Genomic DNA, 26267 nt, shown 5'->3' on the forward strand with positions numbered 1-26267 from the left:
GCGGCAATACTGCTCCCAAACTAAGGCAGATAATCGCACTCCATAACAAAGGCATGCTAAAGGAGGGGTCGCGTGGGGTCGCGAAATTTTTCCTGGGGGTCGCGGAAAGTTTTGGCTACAAATTTGGGGTCGCGAACCGCAAAAGGTTGGGAACCGCTGGGCCAGGTAAAAAGGGGGGGGGGACATGTCCCCCGTCACAGGCGAATGGGTTCGGGGGGATGCTGCACGAAGCCTGTTTGTCCGTTGCTCCGAGCAGAAGGCGCACGAGCAGACGAGGGCGGGCGTAGGCGGGCGGAACGGACGGCGAGGAATTCCCTCGGCAGAGCCGCCATGGCGCCGGCCAGCGATAGTGGCGGCAGAGCGAAAGCCATGCGCGAGCCCTCGATTTACTTGGACAGCACGGACCGACCCGACGGACGCAAATGTAGAAACAGGATTGCCGGCGCGGTGCTGGTGCGACGCGCTGCTCTGAACTCATATCACCCGGTTTCATCTTAATTGGGATGTGCGAGGAGGGGGAAGGGGGAGGGGGCGTGGCAGCGATTAAGCACAGGCATGGTACACGCTGCTAACGTCCAACGCGTCCAACGCACCCCACACAACGACGCTCGGCTCGGCAGACCGGATCAGAAAACAAGACTTGGGACTCGCGAGTGACCCTGGACGGCCCGAATCGGAATCCGCAAACGCCTTGTCGGTGACAGTAAATCCAGTCGAGTGTCTCGCTCACAGGGTGCCTCTAAACTTTGTCCGCATTGCTTCAGGGGGAGGGGTGTCGATAATGGAAACGGATATGTGGGCTCATTGCAAAGCTAGGAGTCCTGCCAAGCGAGAAGAGTCCCATGGCTCGACGCAATGTAGTCTGTAGTCCTAGGTTGAGCGCCGGTGGGTAGGCAACCCATCGAGCTCCAACACGGGGTCCTCCCCCGCGGAAAAATGCAGGCCTGTCTTGCAGTGCCTTGTGCCTTGCCGAGCATTGCCGACGAGGAAATGACAGACGGGAGACCGGTCCGGTCGGGTCTTGGACAAGTCCCTGTCCCGCCCTGTCCTCGTCGCCGCGCCTTGTTTGGTTCGGTTTAGGTTTCAACCGTCTTCTGAGTTTCTCACACCCTTCCCTGTCCTTTACCATCCATTCGTCACGTGACCATGTCTGTTCGTGGATATCAAGGAAATTTTCAAACACAAAGTGCAAAGATTTACCATCTGTTTATTTTTCAAGTTCAACTTTGGCTGAAAAACATAAAAAAAATATCTACAAGTAGATTTTTGCTTGCATTAATCAGGCCCAGCAGCCTACATTTCACATACCTGTCACATCATACATTCACACAATTAGTGCTAATACATTCAGGGATGAATTTTTAATTTGGTCAAGAGCATGGCAGACACAATTATTACAAATATTGCACAATAGTGATATCGCAGGAGACAAAATAATGATAAATATAGCTTTTAACTCAGACAAAGAACATAGATCCATTAAAAGTCCATCTTAGCTATTAAACAAGGGGAGGGAAGAGTAGAGAAAATAAAGGAGGCCCAATATTTGGCCGTTAAGTAGAATTGAGAGGTTCTGTTCCTCAATAAGTCAAGGAAAAACTAAAACCTACACTAAATAATAAATCAATCATAACTGTTATTCACTAGACTGTCTCCCACATAAATTTTAAATAGTAGTAAGGCAAGGAATGTTAAAGACGGAAGCATACAAACAAGAAACAAACATAATGGTTGGGCCTTCTCAAAGTGATAAAATATTAAGAGACAAAACAATGAACAAGTTCATAAAACATGTGATGTTACAAGAAATTTGGTAGTGAAATTTAATTTACTGTACTTTTAGTTGGTGTCTGACACCAGCAAGTCAAGTTGAATAAGCCCAACCACTGAACAAGATTTTTGTGAAACAAACAAAAGCAGTTGTCAAACACATACAAATGCTCACCAGCATGAACACATCAAAATGATTTACCACTACAAAAAATAAACATAAGATTAAAAAAAAAAATATGTCAGAGATCTTGGAGACGGATAATACAAACATGCACAAACCTGCAGAACTTAACAGAGAAATGCAAAAAATCATCTCAATAATGATACACTTGTGTATGTACCTTGCGACTGGCCTGTTTTGAAGGGCAAGGAGCATTATTCCCCAATTTAAATGAAAGCACACAATTACATTAATCCACATGGGACAGTTTAAGTCTTCAAAAGAGTACGGCAAAGTGTATATTTATCAATTTTAACACAAAATATAGGCAAAGGCTAAGTGCGACCATTGTTTACATAAAGTTATTACTGGTAAAGCCAATCAATCCAAAAGTATAAAAATAAAAATACCAGCAAATCAGGCTTTCTAAATTTTTACATTATATCAAAGCATTGACCCACAATTGGAAGGGGCAAGATTACGTTAACCAATGCCTTTGCTTCAGTCAATAAATGTCTTTTAAACCTTATGGTGCACTGTACATAATGCCTAACCTAAGGCACTTGTGCTGTTACAAGGGGACACACAACATCAACAACAATATTGAAAAGAAGAAAAAGAAAAAGCTTTAAAAGCAACATTAAGCAATTTCAATAAGCAGAAGTCAAAATTTAAGACAGATGATATTCAAATACACAACATGTGTAAGTTTCAAGGACTTTGCACTCACTGCTACAACGTAGTTCTTAAATGAACAACAAAGCAATTTTACTCTATATCAAACGACAACATGATACAAGCCAAAAACATAACGAAAGAGAATGAACACATGGGGGTTCTCACAACTGGAGCCTCTTTTAAACACAACACATTGCATTGGGCAGAAAACAGATCTGATCGTTCCATAGTGTTATGACCAAAATTAAGTTTTCTCAAAAGATGTTCCAGTAAAACAAGTGAAAATATAAGACAGATACCGTTGTTAAGCACACAGTGTGTAAGACAACATTCAGTTTTGGAAAGCAAAGCATAAATGTGAACATTTTCAAACTTCTCTACCCTTTGTACACTTGCCAACCAGTTCAGCCTACAGAAGGCAACTTGAATTTGGTAACAGGCCAACAATATATTGGTTAATCGCAGGGCCTGTCTGCATTTCATGGCATGCATTGAGATTCAATTATGAGGTCATGTAAATTACATGATGGCAGTTCATAAAGAGTTTAACTTATATATTGAACAAACCTGTTGGATCACAATCACACAGGTTCATTTGAAATAAAAAAGCAAGCTATATCGCAGGTTTGATCATAAGCTTTGTTTAGGAAGATGAAAAGATAAATCTTCAACAAAATACTGCAATTCCATCAGTATACTTTACACATATTACCTCATATACAGAAGAAGCTTAGCAATTATACTGTACAATCAACAAATTATATGCAATAAAGACAATCAATATATTTTATATAGCAAAGACAAAGTGCCAGGTGCGGAAAGGCGACAGTTAACATTTCATGATCCAACACTACAGTGCAATTACAAACTAACATAACATAACATAGTGCATATCTTAGGGAGAGCAATAAGCTTCTTACTCACATCCTTCATTGTCACGGTATTTATACACAGGAAAATTTTTGAATAAGGGAAAAAAACAGCACCCAGACTACAACTTACAAAAACAAAATTTTTACGGTCCTAAAGGGACAAAGCCTTTTGGAAGCTGGAGATTGTGTGCTTCACAATAACACAGCAAAACAAAATGTGAGACTCAGACCTCCTAGTTAACAACCATTTCCCCTGGAATTGAAAAGCTAGAAAACCTACATCACAACTTGGATAGCAAAGAACACTTAACATTATATTGCCAAACTGAAAGTTAATTTTGTGTTTCTGATATAAACCATCACAGATGCGAGACCCTGAATGCAAGCCTCACACTTCCACTAAGAACACACAATTCACCAGATCTCATACACCACTCAACAGAAATGAAAATTAAGACACTGTTACCCTTTTAGACCCTGTGGGGGCAGAAAAAGCTAGCTGCCTAAAGGGAAAACAAAACTTCCCTTAAATCCTGTCCTAGATGTTTGCTAACAGGTAAACCATACATGTTATTAACACACCATCACATAGGGAGAAGGGCATTGAAAAGAGCACAGAAGACGCGATTTGAACAATAAAGCATTAACACAAACTGTGCAGGGTATTTCTACTGAAGACAAGATTAGTTAAATACATAATTAAGTATTGTCAAGAGTCAAATTCCAATTTAAGTCTTGAGGGAAATTTCACAGAAATAGAAAGCTGTGCAAGATATGCCATGGACCAGTAAAGTACATAAATCTACATCAGTACTTATAGCAACATCACCAGTATTTGTCTACATGTGATGAAGTTACATGATATAGAGAAATATCTTTTTCATAATTAAAATACAACTCTCTTTTCCTGAAGTTATATCAACAGGAATATATTGCGTCTGTCTCAGCATCTAGATATTCAATATGCCCAACCCAAACTCCTCCAGTTTTATAATAATTGACCCTACTTAGCTGATGGCCAGGTTCACACATTGTTTGAAATCACATTTGTCACAATTTCAACAAAAACTATGTTGATAAAAGTTGCACTACAAAACAATCTGTACAAATAAAATATGAAGAAGGCATCACATAGTGTGATTTGTTTATACACATACATTTCTTGAGGCAGTCACACCTCATAAAATAAAAATAATAATTTATATAAAAAAAAGAAAGAAAACAACGAATTGAGTTCATGGTTTCAAAAGAAATAAAAAACTTTAAAAGCACTCACACATTCATTCATTTATACTGACACTCTTGCTAATAAAAGCTTCTTAAATAGTTCATATAACTACCCAAGCTTACTGAAAGCTGCTTTTCTCATTAATACTATTAAATGACAAATGTCCTCCCAACAAAAACAGATGGCATTTGAACAAAAATGCTAGGTGAGTTGCCTTGAGATTCTAAGTGCATGATTTATTTTAAAAAAGGAATATGACAACTCACTTTTAAAGGTAAGAAAATACTTATGTCATTGATTCCCATAAAAAGTAAGATGTTTCCTATCTTCTTTATGGAAGTTAATCAGTCCAAGATTTACAACAATAAAACAAAAGAAAATAAAAACCTTCAAAAGTAGGATGAAACAGAAGAGTGCCAGTAACCTAAAATCCTTTACTTATACAAATGTAGGCTTGGTTGCAGCAACTAAGTCTCTCCTCCTTTTGAATGAGACTGTACCCACCAGAGTGCACTAAACATATGTGGCAATGGCTGATGGTGAAGGCTGCTCTGATTGAGGCCGTTTCTTTGAACCAGGCCCATACAGGCCAATAAATGAACCATCTTCAGTGAACCGTCCTGAGAAAAAGGAAAACAATTATTACAATGTGTTTGTAAGCACCTTGCTCCAATTAATCCACTGGGTTGTTGTTTATAGTTTCTTTTAGAAACTTAAAAAAATTTCAAACATTAGAAAAAAAACTGCTCTTTGCCTGTTACAAAAATTTACTTGATGTTAGCAGGTCTAACTTAGTTTAAGTACTTTACCTGGATTACACAAGAGTGGCGAAACCTGCTGATGATGTTTCACCTTGACGCTGTTTCCGACCATACTGACCGATGAATGAGCCATCCTCGTTCATGCCTTCTGTTTGCATCAAGCGTAACCAAACAGATACAAAAGTGCGAATCAACAACTACTCAAAGCAACAAAGGGCTAAATCTGTCTACCGCCCTTATTCGATTTACAAGTGCAACAAAGGCAATAAAAAGATTTTTTTATAAAAAAGTTAGGAACTTTAATATAATATTATTTTAATAATGAAGGAAGAAATAAAAAAACAAAAAAACAAGGCAAGTGCTTTAAAGCTGATTCAAATTACAGCACACACCATACAAAAATGTTTTGTATGCCAAAGAAATTAGTACTCAAACTAAACACAAGGAAAATTGCAATCTTAAATCACCTTGATATGACAATCTCAAGTCAACTTTTAAATATTGAAAGCTTTCTTCAATTAGATTACCAAAATTTAAGATGAATTGAATTTGTGTTTGCATAGTAATTGAGTTTAAAGCATGTTTACAAGATCTATGTACAACTTATTCCAATGACAATCCACACAACACTCTTCCAAACATGCATTTTAACTTCACTCAGATTAATTAAGTAAGATGAAATGATAGTTACCTGTGTCTCCATCACCATATTCTGCCATGGAATCTGCATCACTCTCAGGTTCATGTTTTAAGTCGCTCCCCATAGACCCTCGGCCGTGCGACTTGTTGTCCAGCCTTGAGAACACAAAAAGTCTTAATAATGATAAAGCCCCTGCACACAGCAAGCATTGAAATATTTTATTTACTGAGTGCAACTCACGGTTGGGAATATTCATGAAAACCAGGTTCTTCTGGGTAATCATGCCTTCCATGAGCAGCTTCTCTTTCGTGAACAGCATATTTTCCACCCCTATTTCTCTTTATTATACAAACAATTATTAGAACGAGGAGAAGGAAGGCAATAGCCAACATCATACCAATAAACCATCCAGCTGTGGCCACATTCTCTTTAGGCTGAATAATTGGCCCTTCTGAAATACAGGAAATCTCACTTGAAAAACACTGAAACCAGAAAGTAAGTGACCCACTACTATGGAAGTTTGCCTGAACTCACCGACACTGAAGGTTTCAACATCTTCAGAATGACTCTCAGTGTTAAATTCACCATCAACTGCAACTACTTTCACCTCATATACTTCCCCAGGTCTAAGACCACTTAATATAATGAAGTCTTCATTTGTTTCAGCTGGAGTTTCTTCATAAATAGTCTCACCTCGAAGCCTAATAATAATCAAACATGAAATACATTTACAAGGTGGTTCAGCTCACGAGCTTGAGGCAACATGACATCCAAAGACTTACTTGTACTTGACAAAGAAGTGAGATCCTGGTCTTCCATCCAAATTGGGCATCCAAGTTACTCGTATTTTGGCATAGCCATTATCAGACGGCATCCTATGCCACTTGAAAGATGGTGTGTCCGGAGGAATTGAATCAGATCCCCTTGTTTTTTGTTCAATGAAGAATCTACAAACAAGTCATTTAACAATCAGCACATATTTCATAAATTAAATTTAAATGTTGTCAGGCCCCAAGAGAAACTCACCCTTCTCCCTCTCCAGCTCGAGTTGTACCCTTGATGTGAATTCGATATTTGGTGTTTGGCTCCAAGCCAGCAAGCTTAGCTCTAGTAGCTTTAGGATCATGAATGTGAGGTTCACGCTCCATTAAAGTGCCAACTTTGGTACCTTTCACCACTTGGTAATAGATTTTATAGCCAGTAAGAATTCCATTTTCATGCTCAGGCTTTTTCCAGATAAGGTACAGTGCAGATGATCCCATGGGAAGAGCCTCAAATGATGTAACAGTTCCTGGGACTGAAAAATAGATGAAGAGTATGCATTAGCGCATTGACACTTTTGTTTCACGTCCGACATTTTCAAATTATTTTTATTGTTAAAAATATCACCTCCTTCAGGAGTGTCAAAGCTGAGCGTGTCACTAGGAGGTCCATTGAAACGATCGTTGTGAACAAGAACACGGGCAAAGTTCTTGGAGTGAGCCACAAACTTTGTCACCATAGCACGGTGAATGTCACCCTTCACAAGAATTTCCCTCATTTTTTCAGGACCATCTCCTTCTGTCCAGGTTTGAATTTTGTATCCCCTGAAATGACCTCTGACTGATTCTGGAGGTACACTGTTCCAGCTGAGCATGGCACTTGTAGCAGAAGTGACTTCTTCAATGGTAAAATTCTGAGGCGCTTGGAGTGGCACTAAGGATTCAGATTAAAATGACACAGATTAAGTACTGAACAAATTCAAAATTATAGTAAATGAAAACTGACAGAACAGCCCTGTGAAAATACTCACCATCTTCACCGGAGTAACCAATGACTTCTTTAGGAGCTACATTTGCTTCACCTTTTCCATTGATTGCCACTACCTTTATGAGATACTCTTGGAAAGTCGGCTGATTTCGGATGATAAGGTGATTCCGATGCCAATCATTGATATCATCTGAATTCCATGTTTCACCAGGAATATTGCGCTTCCAGTAAACTCTGTACATGAAGCGAGGAGCGTTGTGCTCAATTTCCGGCATTGGCTGCAAAAAAAAAGTGTTACTGTGAAACACTTGCTGTTAAAAGATAATGTCACAGTACACATGCAAAACAATTCTACTTACAGTCCATGTGATAACGAGATTATTAGGTTCTGTTCCTTTTCCCTCCACATTGTCAGGGTTTTTATAAGGCACATCAGGTAAAGTAGTGCACACTGCCGAGTGTGCAGATGGAACGGATGGACCAATTTTGTTCCAGGCAACAATTCGGAAGGTATAGTTGGCCCATGGGCTCATAGCAACAGTGTAGGTCATATCCGTGGAAGGGACAGACTCAAATGCAACCTCCCATGTATCTGGAGTGAAGCTGGTATTGTACTGAATGGTATAGCGCAGAATTGGAGCACGATTGTCACCCGTTGGCTGCCAAGAAAGAGCGGCATCCCTCTGGTTGCAAACAATGGAATCCTTCAAACGAGGTGCATTAGGAACATCTTGTACTGTCAGGGTCGCTGATGCCCTGTCTTCATCCAGATCAGTGCTTGCCAAACAGGTGTATTGTCCAGAGTCAAGTTCAGTGGTTTTGGTGATTATAAGGGAGAAATCAGAGGACCTGACAAAGCGGGGCTCTGAATCAAAGTCAATGGGCTGCCCATTGTTCAACCAGTCTATTTGGAGAGGAAGAGAAGAGTCTGACACAGCATTACACCTGAAAGTGGCTGTGCTACCAGCAGCAACTTCATAGTCTTCAGGTCTATTAGTGATGCGGGTATGTTCTTTTACTGCCAGACTGCCAGTATTCTCAGCATGACCGAATTTGTTGGTCGCATGACAGGTGTAGTCTCCAGCATCCAGGAAATTTACATCCCTGATTTCGAGATCACCACTTTCCTTGACAGAGTATCGGCCTCCAGTCAATTCCAAGCCTCCTCTGATCCATTTCACTTCTGGTTTGGGAGCACCAAATACTCGGCAAGTCAAAGAAACTGTGCGTCCGTCTACAGTGGCCTCATCCTTTGGTGGGTCAGTTATTTCTGGAGCTAAGGCTAAAATACACAAACAAAAAAGTTCATGAAATTAATTTTCAATGATGTGAACTTAAGGCAAAAAAGCATTAGAAACAAAATGTGTAGGATCATACCAAGCACGTTAACATAGACATCCTTGTAGACATAGCCCAAACTATTTGTGGCGTTGCAACCGTAGTTTCCAGTGTCCTTCTTGGTTAGTTTTTCAATTGTGATGCTGTTAGGAGTAACCTTTCTTCGAGGATTGGGGGGAGCCTCGCTGATAGGTCTTCCATTATGGATCCATTTGATTTCAGGCTCAGGGACACCAGAGGCCTCACAGCGGAATGTCACAGTTTCATCTTCAGCAGCATTTTTCACATCTGGCTCCACAGTGAAGTATGGAACAGCTAAATTCAGAACAATGTTGTCATTAAACCAGACTTGCTCAGGAACCAAAGATAACTCATTGTAAATTCTGAAGTAACATACCAAGTACTTGTAAGTTAATGGAATAAGTTTTTGCTGATCCAACACCATTACTGGCCTCACAGGTGTATGCACCCTCATCTTCAAAAGTTAAATGTTTTATGATTAAACTTTTTCCATAGTGGCCTTGGGTAACTCTGTCCGAAGGCTGTATTTGCCTTCCATCTTTACTCCATACTATTTGTGGAAGAGGCCTGCAAGCAATTTTACAAATAGTATGATTAAATTGTTATCAGTTGCATAAAACAACAAAACACAAATGAAAAAGTCAAAAATTTAACTCACGTTCCACCAAATATACAAAACATCTCTACTTTCTTCCCTCTCCAAGCAACTTCATTTTTTCTTGACACATATTGTCTGACAGGTTCATGCTTATTTTGAGCTGATGATACACCTGTAGCCAGGACATTCAGCAGTACTCTGTTGCCCAACTTGTATTCATTCCTAGGTAATTTATATTATTGAGTTAAAGGGAAAAACATGAATAAAATGAAGTATGACTGACATAAATTAGATTACCTGAAAATATTGAATGAAAACTTACCTGAAAACAGAAGTGGCAGCACACGCATAAGCAAACTCATCGCTTGCATCATGACGAGTAACATTGGAAAACCACAAGTTTCCTTCAGGGTCGAGAGTCATTCGAGAGTTATTGATGCTTTTGATAACACCATCAGAATTCTAAATTTACACAAAAGAAAATTAAAACAAGTATTTACATATGTTGACTCAGCCAGAGGGCTCGTTTTTATAAGTTACCTGAATAAGCCAGTAAACATTCGGTTTGGGCCATCCATCAGGCGGTTGGCAAGTGAGATGGAAAGGCTCTCCTTCCGTGACACTGAGGGTCTTCGTAGGCTCATCCTTAAATGAATTGAGCTCAGCTTTGCGAACAAACACAGAGTTGGAGGTAGCAGTACCCCACTCGTTTTCAGCAAAGCACTGGTACTGTCCCAAATCTTCATCTCGAGGAGATGTAATAACTAGGGTACCTCTTCCTGGTTGCTGAGACATACGGTCATCATATGCTTGCCATTCAAAAGGTTTGCCGTTTTTGATCCATCGATACCTGAATAGAAGTAGAGAAAATTAGTAGAAGGTAAGGAAGAAGAAGGTAGAAGGAAAAGGCATTACGTGCAATGAGACACGTACTTTGGTGCAGGCTCTCCCTCAGCCTCACATTCAATGATGAAAGGTTTATCGTTTTCATTTTGTTGTGTCACAACTTGAAACAGTAACTCATCTGTGGGAGGCTGTTTTACTATTCTGGGTGGAGATTGGACTGAAACAAAAAAACATAAATTAACTAGCCAGAACAATACGCATGAAGACCAAACACCAGGTAAAATAAATTACCAAGAGCAGATGCTTGTAACACTGCAGCAGCAAGGAAAATCAGGGATCCTTTCATCTTTCCAAGCCCCATGGTAAAAATACTTCGTGACCTGAAAATAAAGGTTGCAAAATAAATTAAGCTGCAATAAAATTGTGTCGGACATGAAAGACATGCCTCTATGACAGATGTAGAGACAGTAGAAAAACTTTTCCAGAAGAGGGGTTTCCATAAGCATGTATGGACGTCGTAAAAGGGGATAATACGACCTGATCGAGACTTTTGGTTTGTTTACAACGCGCCCACATAGTGAGAGAAAAGATTGAGGTTAGATGACGCTCACAGAACATCAGTAAACTTAAAGCTTTGGCAAGGATTTGGGGCTGATGCCGCGAGAAAAGAAAGGCATAGGCCCTGTGCGACGGCGACGTGATAATAAGCGACAAAGGGAACGATAAAATAACTCGATTCGACGAGTGTCAGACGCTACGCTCCTGGAAGGGAGTGTCCCAACCGCAACCCGACACTAGTCACCACCTCCGAAGCTCACGCCCTCTCCAGCGTGGGGTCGAACGCTCCACACATCTCCCTTGGTGGCGAATAGACCGATTCAGGCGCACTGCAGCGAGACAAGAGACAAAATCCCCAGACACAAATTTAAGTCAAGTTCCCCACAAGCAGTGGCAGCAAGCGGGGCGAGAAGGCGAGACGTGGGCCACATAGCCAACAAAAACGTCAATGGCAAGCTCTTCCAGGTCCGCTGGGGCGTCGCGCACACCCGCAGGGCGCAAGGCACACAGCGAACCAGCTAGCTTTCTTTACCAGGGGGTCGCATTGAACGGGGATGAGGTTCGCGAACCGGCTCCACCCCGCCCCGACTCCTGGCTTGAGTCTAAATGGCAGGCAGCCCGCTCGCAGCAGAGGCGCGGCACTCCAGTGTACTGACACTCGCACGCCCCTGGCCCCAAGGGCGTCGGCGGCCAGGCAGTACTGCCCGAAACGAACCCGCCTCCTTTCCCGACTCACCTCACCCTTCGAAAATTACGCCGTTTGGCCCCGCTACGTTTACATATCCGAAAAAGCGATCAAGTCATTCACGCACAACAACTCCCACGGAAAAACATTACAGACTTGTCAAGGGGGACTACGCGAGTCAGTGAGGACGCCCCTACTCAAAATACTTGAATCGAGCTCCGCGAATAGTGCCACGCCTCGCCCAAAGGAACAAGGAAACCGTGACCGTATTAAAACCTGTGACTCTTTTCTCAATCGATACTTAAAACCACTTCAAACTCACATGCGCTCCCCTCCAGGTTCAGTGGGGTTCTACTTGACTTCAGCAGTCCAGGAGTTACCGTTCCTTTGCCCGGGCCCGCCTCCAGGAATCAAATATGACGCATAACTAAATCTCGGTGGAAATGACTCGGTACCGATCTGCGGCGCCCGCCCTTTATCAGCCAGCCAAGGACTGTACCGTGTACCGCAGTGTACCGCCCACCAGTTCGGCTTCCGATGCCTCGGCCTCGGCAACGCGAGCTGTCCAAGCGACGCACGCGGTGTCGGAAGGGTTGCCTGCCCCTCAGGGGGTGTTGGGGTGCCGCACCTCCGGCACCTCCACCTCCACCTCCGTGCCGACGTCGGCAAGTCGTCCGTCGTCATAGGCAACCCTTCCGTTCTCCCGCATCGAGGGGGTGGCCATGGAAGGTCCCGCAGGCTGGTTCCGGACAGCGCTTCCGTCGCTCTGTCTCTCTCGCACCCGTGAGACGTTCCGTTGGGGTGCGAGAAAGAAAGCGTGACGGTAAGCACATTTGGAGTCAGTCTGGTGGCCCGGTGCGTGCGGCGGTGCGTGGTCGGCGCCCCGGAGCACGACAAGCTCGCCCTCAGGCACGCCGGCACGCCCCTCTGTAACACGATCACGTGCGAGTTCCCACGCCGGATCAAACGAAAACGGGAAAGGGACGCGCCCGAGGCACCGGGGGTAGAAAGGTCCTAGCACTAAACCGGAGGGACGGAACCGGACGACCCCCTCACTGCCCGCCCTCGGCGCCCTCCGCGCCCTCCGCCCTTCCGGCTTCTGGAAGCCTAGCCGCCAAGCCGATGCCTGATCCTGATCGGTTTTCGGCCCGTCGAGTAATTTCCGTGCAGTGTAACGGCGCAGGCAGACCCAAACGCGCCACGCGCTTCCTCCGCCCGTGTTTGGGCCGTGCAGCGCAGTGCGACAGCCGGACAGTCCGCGTGTCCAAGTTCCTAGTGACCGGCCGGCCGGCGGGCGGGAACGGGCAGGAACGGGCAGGAAGCACGAAGGAGCGAGGGAATGCAAATACTCCCGGCCCGGCTGCCCCGCGGGGGGAGGAGGGGAGGGGGGCACAGTCAGCACGCGCGTGAGCATATGTGCTGTGCTGCGAGTGGCGCCAGGATGACTACAGCCGGGCAGGCGGGCAGCCTGCAAGCGGAATTAAAAATAAACTTCCTTTCGCCATCCGTCAAAACGTGAACCGCGAACCGCGCGCACGCGGGCACGCCAATGGGGCTTCCCTTCGCGCCTCGCCTCGCGCCGGCCTAGCTCCTCCCCCGCTCTTTTCCGTCCCCGAGAGAAATCCCTCTGAAGAGCGCCGCGTCATGCCCTTGCCTTGCGGACTGATTCCGAACAGGGCTTCGCTCTGCTTCGCTCTGCCTCTCTCGCACCGCGACGGAACAGCCTCTCGGAGTGCGAGGGAGACGGGGGGCGCCGCTCGGAAGCACACTGCCGTGAGCCGTGAGCCACTTTGGCGGCAATTGACGGGCGGGTCGAGCGCCGGCCGGTGCGGAGCGCGGAGCCTCGTGGAGTATCGTGGAGGTGCATCCTCTTTTCGCAGTGTGTGTGTGTGTGTGTGTGTGGTGTGTGTGTGTGTGTGTGTGTGTGTGTGTGTGTGCATATGTGTGTGTGGCGTCGCGCCTGCCCTGCAGTCCCCGCCAGTCCAGCTGTGCCGCCATTATACCCGGGGCGGAAGTCCAATAGCCGTAATGGTGCACAGCGTGGCAGGATAGGCAGCAGAAGCAGCAGCAGCACGGCCTAGAACGGCTCCAGCAGCGCGAGCATGGCGTAGCGCAGCGAGGGGGTAACCACTCGCGTAATACCTGTACACGTGTATTACGCGTATACCGTGATGTAATACCTTTTTGGGTCAATGAGCCAAATTTGGCATTTGAGGGCCGGTAATACCGTGTAATACAGCGTAATACCGAGTAGTCTGTACACGATTTCGTGAAGGGTTTACCCCCTCGTAGCGCAGCCGGCACGGCCCCAGCCCCGCAGGGCCCAAGCCAACGCCACTTTGGAGGGCCGGCGCGGCGGTATATCACACCGCGTCGCCACGGTGCAGGCACACCGCACAGTGTGCGCACACCCCCACAGGCGCACGGTTTAATTCATGCAGGAAGAAAAGTGTTTCCTTCTCGGTTTGTGCGGGGGCGTATGGACTCCGGCGGGAATACACTCGCACGCCTGGCCGCTCGGCACGTTGGGGGTGGCGAGGGGCGGGGCGAGCAAGGCGCGAGCCCTGCTGCTGTGCGTGTCGTGCAGCAAAGGGCTGGTAAAGGGTGAGTCATGTGCGTTTGCGTTTTGACTACTTTGGCCTACTTACAGCGAAGTAGCCCTCAGCCCTGCCCGCTGCGCCCTGCGCCCCCGCGACGCCCATCCACGGCGCCGCGCGAACCCCCTCCCCCAGCTCGCCCAGAAATAAAATGCGGGGCCCAAGGACCAAGGACGCCAATGACGGAGAGCCGCGGACAGCGCTTCATTTCATTCGTCCGCGTCCCTTTCAGTCCCTGTGGCTCCGGGCAGCCCTGGGCTTGACCGGCCGAGCCGCGGCCAGCCAGCGCAGCAGCGCAGCCTGGCCTGGCGTCGTCTCAGACGACCGAAGGGGACCAGAGCGCGCCAGAGCGGTGGGCGCCGCTGGCTTTCCCTACACGACTTGAACACAAACAAACGGGCTGGCAGGCTGCAGCACTCGATTGCCACACTGCGCCAAGTCTGGACGGGGACCATTTTATTGTCCGGGGCGGTGCGGGGGGAGAGGTTAATTTGCATCCTTTCCTCGTGCCCTGCCTGCACTGCCCGCACTGCCTGCCCTGCAATCCCGATCTTGGACCCGCCCCCGCTCATGCACGACGAGTAGAGCTCCCTGGGCGACAGACGCCCCCGCGAACGGCCGCGCGAAGCTTGGGCGAAGGCACGCCTGACCAGCCCCACCCAGCCCCGCCAGACCGCCAGACCCAGACGACATGGCGTCGAGTCCCCGAGCCTCCAGTCGGCGTTTGCATGCAGGCGCTCGTTTGGGACACACTGCCGGCCGCAGTGGAAAGCCAGGCACACGGCACCGGCAGCGACCGTGGCGTCGACCCAGACCAGTTCCTGGCGTTTGCTCTGGGTGTGGTTAGTGACGCGCTGCGCTGGGCTGGGCGCGCTGGACACGGCACCGGCACGCCGGTGTACCCAACATGCTCAGCATGCAGCCACGGCCACGCGGCCGTGAGCCCCCCGAGGTCCACGCCCCCGGGGCACGGTGGGGCCCGGCGACCGGCCTGCCCCGCACGCTACCTCCACCGTTCCACCGGTTCCACTCCGCGCGCTCGTTCGATATCTTCTCTCATGGTTCGATGCTTCGACCCTTCTGGGGAATGCCACCGCCCTGCCCCTCCGCCCCACCGACACAGCGCCAGCACAGCGCGCCCCAGAGCTCCCGCAAGCGAACCTGTCACAGAAAAAGAACACGTCGAGAAAACTGTCAGGACTGATAAAACGACACACGCCGTACGTGATACGCACTGGGAGGGGCCTGGCTGAAACCTTGTCGTGGAAGGAGGACCCGACTGTGTTGGATACGACTTGAGTCCGCTTTTGTCGAAATGATGGTGAACGTCCTTGAAACCGCGCCACTTGTTTCGTTAGGGCACATTTGTTCTCATCTTTCCAGCCGCCCAGCCAGCCAGCCACGATTCAGTAACGTCGTGCGTCGAGGGTAACCGACTCGATCACCTAAACCGTGGACAAAGTAATACGGATTCCAAAGTATTACAGCAAGAAGCGTCCGGTAATACAGGGAATAGGTGGCAAAACAGGTTGATACAAGATCCGCGCCGATCCACTTTGCATCACTTGAAATTTGCCGCCACACTGTACCGCCGCTTCCGCTTCCGCTCCTCCCTCCTTTCACTTCGCTTTCGATTGTCTCGAAAGTGCCGGTGGGATAATCGATTGTACCGAGTGACGTGTTGTCGTGCTTTCTGCGAGTCTTTGTAAACATCTGTTTGAAACTGCAAGGAAACTTCGTGTTTTCGCTTGATTCAAAATGTTGGACCTTTTTACAATTTTCAGCAAGGGTGGAATTGTGCTATGGTGCTTTCAAAGTACGAAGGACATATTTACTCCTTCAGTAAATGCCTTGATTCGTACTGTTATTCTGCAGGTAAGTCCAGGGAGAGACTTAACCTGAATTGATGACTGAGCAACACTTTATGTTAATTTGGCGATTTTTCCTTTGCCTTTTCATGGCGTTATCGTTTTAGAACACATTTATTTCTTATCAACATTTGACTTAAAGTGCCCTTGTTTTCGTTCATGTCCCATATGTTGCCTAACTCAATGTCATCTGTTACATTTTGACAGGAACGTACTGGAAATCAAAATTTTGACCATAATGCTCTGACATTAAAGTACAAGCTTGACAATGAGTTTGAGCTGGTCTTTGTGGTCGCTTTCCAAAAAATTCTGCAGCTAGCTTACGTTGACAAGTTCTTGACCGACATCCATCTGGAGTTTCGAGACAAGTATAAGGATGATTTGCAGAATGGAAGATATTTTCAGGTAACAATTAACAATCATTTAACATGTACGTACATTTCATTTAAGCTGCAGGAAGCAGAGTTTTTATTATCACCATGGATTGTTTTCTACCTGTAGAGCTTCGAGTTTACCAAGTCATTCCAGAGAGTGTTGCAAGCTGCGGAGGACTGGGGAAGATCTCAAGCAAAGTTACCGAAACAGATGCGTTCCTTTGGAGAATCTTTGAAATCCAAGAAGACTGTCTCATCTATGATTGAAAGGAAAGGGGAAGACAAGGAAAATAAGCAGAAAAAAGGTAACATATTCAAAACAAAAAACAAGTTTGCTTACAAGTCATCAAGATGTTTGCTGGGCCTGTAGAAAAAAATGCTTATTCTTTGCAGTGAAAATATCTGAGCCTCCGAAGATTGAAACTCCCCCATCTCCTGCATCCACTGCCCCCGCTTCAAATGGCAATGGTATTTCTGAAGATGTGCTGATTCAGAACAGGTTGCGGCTTGCTCAGAAAATGGCTGCTGGACCAAAAAAGAAGGAAAGGTAAGCATATTTTGTTTTGTCTCTTCTTGAGAGCTCCTTCTAACTTTTGTTTGGTTGCTAAATTTTTCCTTTTAACATATTGCAGCACTAAGAGCCCTAAGCCAAGCAAAGAAGGCAAGAAACCCCGAGTTTGGGAATTAGGAGGCAATGCTAAAGATATGACTAGTCTTGACCGTTCCAAGGATAAACCCGAGGATGCTACATCTGATTTCACTCCAGCATCCAATGTGAGTGCCAGTCAGAAGTCATGTTTTAGTCCTGATCTATAATACTGTGGTGATCCAATAAGTCAATGCTATCAAACAATTTGACCTTTCTGTTGCAGATGGTTGGCCGTATGGTTGGTGGCATTAAAGATATTGAAGTTGAAAGTGACTCTGATGAATATGATGAGGGAGAAGAGGATGAAGAGGAAGTTGCCACCCAAACAAAACCAGCTGCTAAAAGCGGTGGTGTTTTCTCTATATTCAAGTAAGTTATTTACTTACTTCAGTTTTTTGTCAAATTATAAATTAAATCAATTCTAATTTTATCTCTTCTTTCAAACAGGGGATTGGTGGGCAGTAAGAACTTGAGCCAAGAAACCATGCAGCCTTGCCTTGATAAGCTACGAGATCACCTGATCGCTAAAAATGTTGCTGCTGATATTGCTGTTAAGTTATGTGACTCTGTGGCTGCCAAACTTGAAGGAAAAGTGAGCATTATGTCTTAGGAAACCCTTTTATTGTTTTCTTTACAAATATTATAATTTGATATATCTGTCTGACTTTTTCCTTCTAGGTAATTGGTACTTTTGAAACTGTTGCATCTACTGTAAAAAACACCTTGACGGAGTCTTTAGTGCAAATTTTGTCTCCTCGTCGTCGTATTGACATTTTGCGAGATGCTTTGGAAGCTCGCAAGCAGGGCCGGCCTTTTGTCATGGCTTTCTGTGGTGTGAATGGGGTTGGAAAATCTACCAACCTAGCAAAGGTAAGTTTGTGTTTCACTTCTTGTAGTTATTTCAAAGATACAAAGACTAAACAACCTTTTTTTACTACATATTTTTTGTTTACTTTTAGATTTGCTTCTGGTTGATTGAAAACAACCTCCAAGTTTTGATTGCTGCTTGTGATACCTTCAGAGCTGGTGCTGTTGAGCAGCTACGCACCCATACTCGTCATTTGAATGCCCTACACCCTCCTGAACGACATGGAGGGCGCCAAATGGTCAATTTGTATGAAAAGGGTTATGGTACGTTTGAAGTTCATACATAAATAACATTAGAATATTATTATTATTATTATTATTATTGACAACCACCTATAATAATATTAATATTATTACATAATTCCGTGACTTTGCATTGTGGTTTTAAATTAATAGCTCTCCTTTTGTAGGCAAGGATGCTGCTGGCATTGCCCTGGAAGCAATTAATTTTGCTCGGGATTCGAAAATGGATGTGGTTTTGATTGACACGGCTGGTCGCATGCAAGATAATGGACCACTAATGATTGCTCTGGCTAAGGTAATGTTGCACCATGAGATTGGCTAGATTCTTTAATTTTCCAGTACCTCCATTATTACCTACAACTTTTTTTCTCCAGCTTGTGAAAGTCAATGAACCTGATTTGGTCCTCTTTGTGGGTGAGGCTCTGGTTGGAAATGAAGCTGTAGATCAGTTGGTTAAGTTCAATCAAGCAATGGCAGATAATTCATCTGCTGTGAATCCTCATCTCATTGACGGTATTGTGTTAACTAAGTTTGACACAATTGATGACAAGGTTTGCATTCATTTTCTTTGGGCTGCCACCCTACCTTGATATTATTTTTTTTGCAACTTTCTTTCTTAATCTTTTTTCTTTGTTAAAATTTCTAGGTTGGTGCAGCTATTTCCATGACTTACATCACTGGACAACCAATTGTTTTCGTCGGTACCGGCCAAACCTATACAGATCTCAAGGCTCTCAATGCAAAGGCTGTTGTGCATGCTCTCATGAAATAAAAATGTCACATAATTTCATCATCTCATGTTCTATCACATTGGATATGGTTTTGAAGTCTTCATGAAATATCTATACTCTTCTTTTGTTTTCACATCATGCTATAAGAAGTCTCAGCATGTGAGCTTGATAGTTACCTATGTTGTTACTTGTTTTGCCTGACCATGAGTTGCAATCATCAAGTTACACATTATTTTCTTTCTGAAATTTTTTGAAATGGTGCACCTGTCACTATTTATAAAAGGAAAAAAAAATGTTGGAAATGAAAAAAAGGATGTATAATACTGCATTTTTGTCATTCCTCTGTATTTGCCATTGTGTGTTGATTTTTATTGAGAGGAATAGGTAAGAATTGGGGCATTATCTATTGATTTATGTTCTGAGAAGATTGTGATTTATAGTATGTACAAATAATGCTGTATGGTATAATTGTGTTTTCTTGTCTTGTCTGTTTGTTTTCTTTTGTCCTAAAAGAAACTGTTTTCTATAAAAATTGATTTTTAAAGAGAAATTTAATATTTATTTGTGTGTGTCAAACCACTTGCTTCTTCATTTTTAAAATGATGATTGATACAGACTCGTCTAGAGTTGTTCTCTCTTGTCTTTAAGCTCACACTATGTATTGAGACTGTTAAAGATTGGTGTTCATTGGAACAATGTCTTGTTGATATTTTTATAGCATGTATTGTTATGTACTTTTAAGATTGCGAATAAATCTTCTAAAGATTTCATTATGCATTTTATTTTTCCGTTGCAATTTATAAAATGCATGGCTTTTATACACTATTGAAGAATGAACACGGTGAGGCTGAGTCGTTCACTCATAAGCTGAAAGATTAATTCTAAATTTATGCACATTGGTAAGTTAAAGATTTTCTCCCCACACTGTCTCTGTGAGAATTGCCACATTATCTAAGTTCCGGCCTGGGAAATACTCAAATGACCAGATGAAATTGGTGAAGACCACTGAAATAAAGAAACATGAGCGTATTTAATAGGTAGTGCCTAGTCCTAAGAAAAGGAAATCCACTTGCAACAAACTTACACATTTCTCCCTCGTGCAAATTTCCCAATAGTTGAGAGCACGACGAGTTGCAGGTCTTGTGAGGTGTTAGGCGAAAGGCTGTGGAGCCTCGCAGTTGAGCCAGCATGATCAAACCCGAGTCAGGCTCGACCTGAAAAACACATCGGATGAAAACATGAAAAATATGACTTGGCAGCGGGCCCAGCCCCCAGCCCCTGGGAGAGCTCAGGCTCTTCAGAGTAGCGCAATGCCGTCGGGTGGCGCTCACCTTCTTGTAAACGCTGGTGTTGTAGTTGGAGGACATGAGCACCCAGTTGAAGTGCGCTGGGGACACCGAGTTGGAGAGGAAGTAGGGCCTCTGGTACATTCTCCGGAGCGCCTTCACGGCGTGGATGTCGCAGTTTTGCCTGCACATGTTTTATGGTAGTGAGTGTTGCTCATGAAATTGGATACCCGCTAAATGCGATTGGGAAGAAGAGCAACCGTAGCTCGTGCGGCAGCCTCGCCAGGACTCTACCGCCACAGATATGGCGCCCGCGAAGTCGAGCATAGGCAGTCCCGCCAGGCACGATCTGCTTGGCGGGCTGCCTATCCCGGACTCCGCAGGCGCTCGCGCACTCACCAGTGGACGAACCACTTTTCGACCGACGGGTTCCGGATGCGCTTGAGGAAGGAGTGCAGGTCCGACGATCCGGTGCGCAGGTTGCTGGTCAAGATGCAGGGCACGGTGTCCAGCAGCTTGTCGTCCTCGAGGTAGATCTGTAGGGCACGGCCAGGCAGTCACGCAGGTGTCAAAACTGACGCGACTTGGACTCTCCCACTCTCGGCCTCTCTACTCACCTGAGTGATGTTGTCGAAGTAGAAGTGGTCCGTGGCCATGACCGGCCAGCTCTCCATGGCGTCCACCACGATGGCGGGGGCGTCCCTGCTCAGGTAGTTGTCCAGGAGGTGGTCGTAGGACACTCCAGCGAGACGGTCGACGCGCTCCAGTGACTCACACGCCTGAAATTAAATCGCAAGATGATGAAAACCAGAAGTAAACTCAGGAGTGAATCACCGCGTACCGCGCGTACTGTCCGGGACACTCACGATGCAATCCTCCTCGGCGAATGGCGGCGGCCCGAAGAAGGGGTTGGCCACCAGGCACGACTCGTAGAAGATGGAGGTCCAGTCCCAGAACGGCAGCACCTTGATCATGACCAGCCTGCCCAGCGCGGTGAGGTGCAGGCTGGGGCTGGTGGACACGGTGCCGGCCAGCAGCGCGATCACGCCCACCGCCACGAGCACCAAGGCCGTCGTCTTGGCCGTGGAGCGGAGCCGCGCCGCCCGCACCGCGTCCACCAGCGGGGCGCAGATCACCTCCATCTCCTCGGCGGTGAAGCCCGCCTGCTGGCAGTACTGGTGGAAGGACAGCAGCTCCTCGTTGAGGGCGCGAAGCTTGTCGTCGTACGCCATGTCGCGGTGCAGCGAGCCTTGAGTGCCGCGCCGCCTGGACGCCTTCTCGCCGGCCATCTCTCTCTCTCTCTCTGGTGGCTTGTTGAGCTGCAGGACCCTCGAAGGCTGGACCGGGCTCACGACACAGGCCCGGTTTCCCACGTGGACTCGACTTTCGGCTCCGGGGAACGCTGCGCGGGCAGCACGGCCGCGAACCCTCACTCGGGGAAGTGGGCTGCGGATGCTGCGAGGGGCGACCTGCCTGAGGGGGTGCCACGTCCGCACTGGGGCGTTTTGTTTAGGTATGGATCTGTGGTGGGGCGCACGGCCCCCTGGACCGCCGGGGTCGCCAGCTGGGGTACCCCCACCCCCTTTGGACGCTGCTTCGGGGAAGGCCCAACAGCAGAAATGATCAACCGCAGTACAGATCTTTACGTTAGGAAATGATCCCCGTGCGCGTGTTTTACACTGTGCGGCAACTGAGAATGCTTTTCTGAGCCCAGGGGCACTGCGGGTGCCTCATGCCACAAGGGCCTGCAAGGCCCAAGGGGTCGTCGACTTCCTAGAGGCGGCTATCGATCCCCCCCTCACTCCCTCCACCCCCTGCGCCCTGCACTGCAACCTGGAGGCAGTGCCGCAGTACAGTGCGCAGGCGCCGCGCGCCCTTTCGGAACGCACTCGCCTTACCGACTAAACGCCTTCCACACAAAGTCTCCTTCCCCTTTCGCGTCCGATTAACATTTAAGTCAGTGGCACTGCACGTACCGCATCAATGCACCTCGCACCACTCTGACCTCACCGGGAGAGGTCGTTTCAATATTTGTAGTGTGGCGCCAATGGCAGGTAGCAGGTTTGCCAACATAGCTTTTCTGAAGGGGATGTATAGATGATCTCATTTTTAGGTATGCCCGCTAAAAATGTGTACCACATTAAATTTTCACTTGTCCAGTTTTTTCAGCATTTCGTCTGAAATGAATGGTGTTGTCTTAAAATAAATAAAAATTAATCTCATTACAAGAGGTTTTTTACTCCCATCTCCTTGCCTGGACATGCTGCGTGACTTTTCTTACTCCCCACTTCTTCTCCCCTCCTTGCATGTGTTGTGATTTTAAGCATACATATATATTTGTAAATTTATGAAACGACGCAAATATGGATGCTCACGATCTATTTAAGAAACTATCCAACGGAGTCAGATTTAACAGAAAAAAATTCGGACCGTCTGTAGCCCATGCAGAGGTCAGTGTACAGTCCTGTCTGCTGCACATCTAACGTGTTCGAGAGGGTTATGTTTTCCTTCTTGTGACTGTTTAGTTTGCATTAATTTTTTGAACATGGCTTTTATCTCTGTCAAAACACACTCTAATTTAATTCTTCAGTTTCGTTTCATTTTGTCCCATCAATTGAATGTAATTTATTAATGCCAGTATAACATCCCTAACATTTTGCTGTGTTTTCTAGAAACCGCTTGGTCCAGTTCAAGTGAAAAAAGAGGAGGTATTCAATGCTGCAGAAGAATGGATGAAAGCAGGGAGTGATGCTGGCTCTGATGATGATGATGATGCAGATCCAAAGAAAAGTTTGGATTCAGGCAGTGATGAGGATGACAGTCATGGGGAATATGATGACAGTGATGACGACGATGATGACAACGATGACGATGACGATGACAGTCCCAACGAGAGTCAGCAAGAAATGCCTCGGAAAAACAGACGACATAATGGAAGTGAACTTGATTTGGAAGATGAAGTTAAAGTGATACAAGACAATGATAAGCCTCTTACTCTTCTTGGAGATATGTCTTCTGACCAAAGTGGTAAACTTATCACTGTTAAAAAGGAAAAAAAACTGCATAAGAAAAAGTTATCTCCTGAAGAGAAGTTGAAAGCTCAAGAAGAAGAAAGAATTAATGCTATTCGGAAGAAGCTCCGATTATCTATTAGTGGCGATGGTGTTCCTGCCCCAATTGAATCATTTGACGATTTGCAAACAATTTATGGTGTATCCTCCAATCTGATTAACAACCTTCGCAAATCAGGGTACACTGAACCTACACCAATTCAGTCTCAAACATGGCCTGTCATGCTGAAGGTAAAGGGCTTTTATTACAATATGACCATTTACACACCTTCTTTGTAGTCTAATTTATTTTAATATTCAACATTTTAGAACCGACAAATACTAGCCTGTGCTCCTACTGGATCTGGTAAGACGGCTGCATTTTTGTTGCCATTACTTCACAATTTGAGAGGATTAAGAAGGGATGGTATCCGTGCTGTGATTGTTAGTCCAACAAGAGAATTGGCCAAACAAACTCATAGGTAACACATGGAACTTACTTTCATTTTGATATTTTTAGTCAGCCTTAGACTTGTCAAGAAGTATAATTTCCCATTTTCATTGTTGTCCTACCCCACTTTAGAGAATGTCAGCGACTTGCAGAAAATACTGGACTCAATGTACACATAATTAGTAAAGTAAATTTAACCAATGCCAAGCTAAACCTTGCAAAGACAAATAAATTTGGTGAGTGTAGATGTGATATTTGAGGAAATACAAAAAGAAAACTGTCCTCTGTTTAGCTATCTAATTTTACTTTTAATCTAATTTCCAGATATTCTTATCACCACCCCCAATAGGCTTCTTTTTCTCCTGAATCAGGAACCAGCCATTATATCATTAAAGAGGTACTTAAAAAAAAAAAAAAATGGTTTTACTCTGTAAATATGAATTTTTCTCATGATAGTGTATTAATTTCCTATTATTTTCAGTGTACAGTGGCTTATTGTTGATGAGTCTGACAAATTGTTTGAAGCAGGCCCAAGGGGTTTTCGAGATCAACTAGCAGCTATTTATCAGGCTTGTGAATCCAAGAACATAAAGAGGGGTATGTTTAGTGCTACTCATGGAGCTCATGTAGCAAAATGGTGCAAGCAAAACCTCAAAGGGTTAATTGCTGTCACTGTGGGCCACAGGTATGTCCTTAAAGTTTGAAAACTTGTAGTTTTGTCTAGTATTTACCTTTTATTGAACTTTGTCTTTTGCACCAATTAGGAATACAACAACAGATAAAGTGAAGCAGGAACTAGTGTTTGTTGGAGGTGAACAAGGGAAACTGATAGCTATGCGAGAAATGATCAGTAAGGTAGGAACTGACTTAAAATGTCACATGTGTGAGCATTTTTAGTGCCTCTTCTGTTTGCATGACATGCTCTCTATGTTATACAGGGTTTACAGCCACCTGTGCTTGTATTTGTCCAGTCTAAGGACAGAGCAAAGGAGTTATTCTCTGAGCTTCTTTATGATGGAATTAATGTTGATGTTATTCATTCAGAGCGCACCCAACTTCAGGTATGATTTTCCTATGATTGTGTTTTGATATCTTCTGTATGTGCGTGACTGGATTTTCTTTTCCTTGTTGCAGAGAGACAACGTAGTAAGAAGTTTTAGGGAAGGGAAGATATGGGTCCTTATATGTACAGAGCTTATGGGGAGAGGTATTGATTTCAAAGGAGTTAATTTGGTTATAAACTATGATTTCCCTCCTTCTGCTGTATCATATATTCACAGAATAGGTAAGATGATTTCTTTCAATATCGATCTTGTTTCTGTACACCTTTACTCCTTCACATTTCTCATATCTGAGATCTAACATGTTGGGAATTTCTTTTCAGGTAGAACTGGCCGTGCAGGGAGAGAAGGGAGAGCTGTCACTTTTTTCACTGTATCAGATTCTGCTATTTTGAGAAGGTAAAAGTCAACGTACTTTTGGATGTGAATGGTTCTGTCTGTATTTTTGTTGTTTGCTAATAATGTATCTTTTGTCTCTCAAACAGCATTGCCACTGTGATGAAAGATTCTGGTTGTGATGTCCCTGCTTACATGCTTGAAATGAAAAAAGTGACTAAAAAAGTGCGTCGAGAGCGCGAGAACCATGCACCTGAGCGTGAAAGTATATCTACAGTTCCCTTGAGAGAGAAACAGAAACAGGAGAACTTACAGTATGTATTTATTTAATTGAATATCTTCTTGTATGTTACAATATTCTCTTTTTAACTTTAAGTTTTATTTCAGGCGAAAAATTGAAAATGGTAAAAGGAGAAAGAAAGGTCTACCTCCTCTACCTGAGAAGCCAAAGGTGATCAAGAAGAGGAAGGCAGAAGAATCTATTTCTGGTGGAAGTAAGAAGAAACGGAAAGTGTCAGGTAATAACTCATCTAAAAAGACTGAGAAAATTCAAGAAGGGCACAGCAATGGATCTTCACAGAAGAAAACCAATTTCAAGAAGAAGAAGAAGAAGAAATCAGACTCCAAGGCTTAAAATGTATTGTTTAAAAGAAAATCTGTTATAATAAAAAATGAAAACTTTATTTATTGGCTCTATCATTTTAAGAAGTATCAATTCCCAATTATTAAAATGAGTCACACAAGGCAAGGGATCAGCAGATCACTATTACTGCATTACTACCAATTGCCCGGAAGGTAGACCACATATTTGACTCTGAACCCTTGCAGCAAGGAATGAAGGGACGTT

At 44.9% G+C, this 26267-nt stretch overlaps 4 protein-coding genes across 10 annotated transcripts; 2 read left to right on the plus strand and 2 right to left on the minus strand.

Annotated features, from left to right (window-relative positions):
* Window positions 1-1187: 1187 nt before the first annotated feature.
* LOC117642139 (neuroglian) lies at window positions 1188-12163 on the minus strand. 7 transcript variants are annotated; one of them, XM_034380017.1, is made up of 18 exons: window positions 11964-12162; window positions 10956-11044; window positions 10752-10881; window positions 10359-10668; window positions 10141-10280; window positions 9879-10040; window positions 9597-9787; window positions 9239-9514; window positions 8221-9143; window positions 7905-8139; window positions 7502-7807; window positions 7139-7409; window positions 6895-7059; window positions 6647-6813; window positions 6353-6563; window positions 6164-6267; window positions 5521-5620; window positions 1188-5331 (listed from the first exon to the last, which is right to left on the minus strand). In XM_034380017.1, exons 2-17 carry the CDS (start codon window positions 11023-11025, stop codon window positions 5526-5528), a joined length of 3756 nt encoding a protein of 1251 aa, XP_034235908.1. In that variant the 5' UTR covers window positions 11026-11044; window positions 11964-12162; the 3' UTR covers window positions 1188-5331; window positions 5521-5525. The 7 variants fall into 7 exon arrangements, with proteins under 7 accessions (XP_034235908.1, XP_034235906.1, XP_034235907.1 ...); XM_034380015.1 differs by having other exon boundaries at window positions 11959-12162; XM_034380016.1 differs by lacking the exon at window positions 11964-12162 and adding an exon at window positions 11755-11900.
* Window positions 12164-16170: 4007 nt separating this feature from the next.
* Window positions 16171-20006, plus strand: LOC117642654 (signal recognition particle receptor subunit alpha homolog). Its single transcript, XM_034381067.1, has 12 exons — window positions 16171-16379; window positions 16580-16777; window positions 16874-17051; window positions 17140-17293; window positions 17379-17520; window positions 17619-17764; window positions 17843-17987; window positions 18074-18265; window positions 18355-18526; window positions 18673-18800; window positions 18880-19056; window positions 19152-20006. The coding sequence occupies exons 1-12, from the start codon at window positions 16263-16265 to the stop codon at window positions 19275-19277; spliced, it is 1875 nt and encodes a 624-aa protein (XP_034236958.1). The 5' UTR covers window positions 16171-16262; the 3' UTR covers window positions 19278-20006.
* On the minus strand, window positions 20002-22007 carry LOC117642655. Its single transcript, XM_034381068.1, has 6 exons — window positions 21389-22007; window positions 21140-21301; window positions 20922-21058; window positions 20568-20706; window positions 20321-20450; window positions 20002-20241 (listed from the first exon to the last, which is right to left on the minus strand). Exons 1-6 carry the CDS (start codon window positions 21809-21811, stop codon window positions 20141-20143), a joined length of 1092 nt encoding a protein of 363 aa, XP_034236959.1. The 5' UTR covers window positions 21812-22007; the 3' UTR covers window positions 20002-20140.
* A 781-nt stretch (window positions 22008-22788) lies between these two features.
* Window positions 22789-26103, plus strand: LOC117642618 (probable ATP-dependent RNA helicase DDX52). The gene is made up of 12 exons (XM_034380950.1): window positions 22789-22972; window positions 23195-23824; window positions 23903-24054; window positions 24156-24259; window positions 24348-24420; window positions 24505-24708; window positions 24788-24878; window positions 24962-25084; window positions 25158-25308; window positions 25408-25483; window positions 25570-25734; window positions 25808-26103. The coding sequence occupies exons 1-12, from the start codon at window positions 22886-22888 to the stop codon at window positions 26052-26054; spliced, it is 2103 nt and encodes a 700-aa protein (XP_034236841.1). The 5' UTR covers window positions 22789-22885; the 3' UTR covers window positions 26055-26103.
* The last annotated feature ends 164 nt before the right edge of the window (window positions 26104-26267 follow it).

The sequence above is a fragment of the Thrips palmi genome, unplaced genomic scaffold (assembly GCF_012932325.1).
Source record: "Thrips palmi isolate BJ-2018 unplaced genomic scaffold, TpBJ-2018v1 HiC_scaffold_16, whole genome shotgun sequence".
Lineage (NCBI taxonomy): Eukaryota > Metazoa > Arthropoda > Insecta > Thysanoptera > Thripidae > Thrips > Thrips palmi.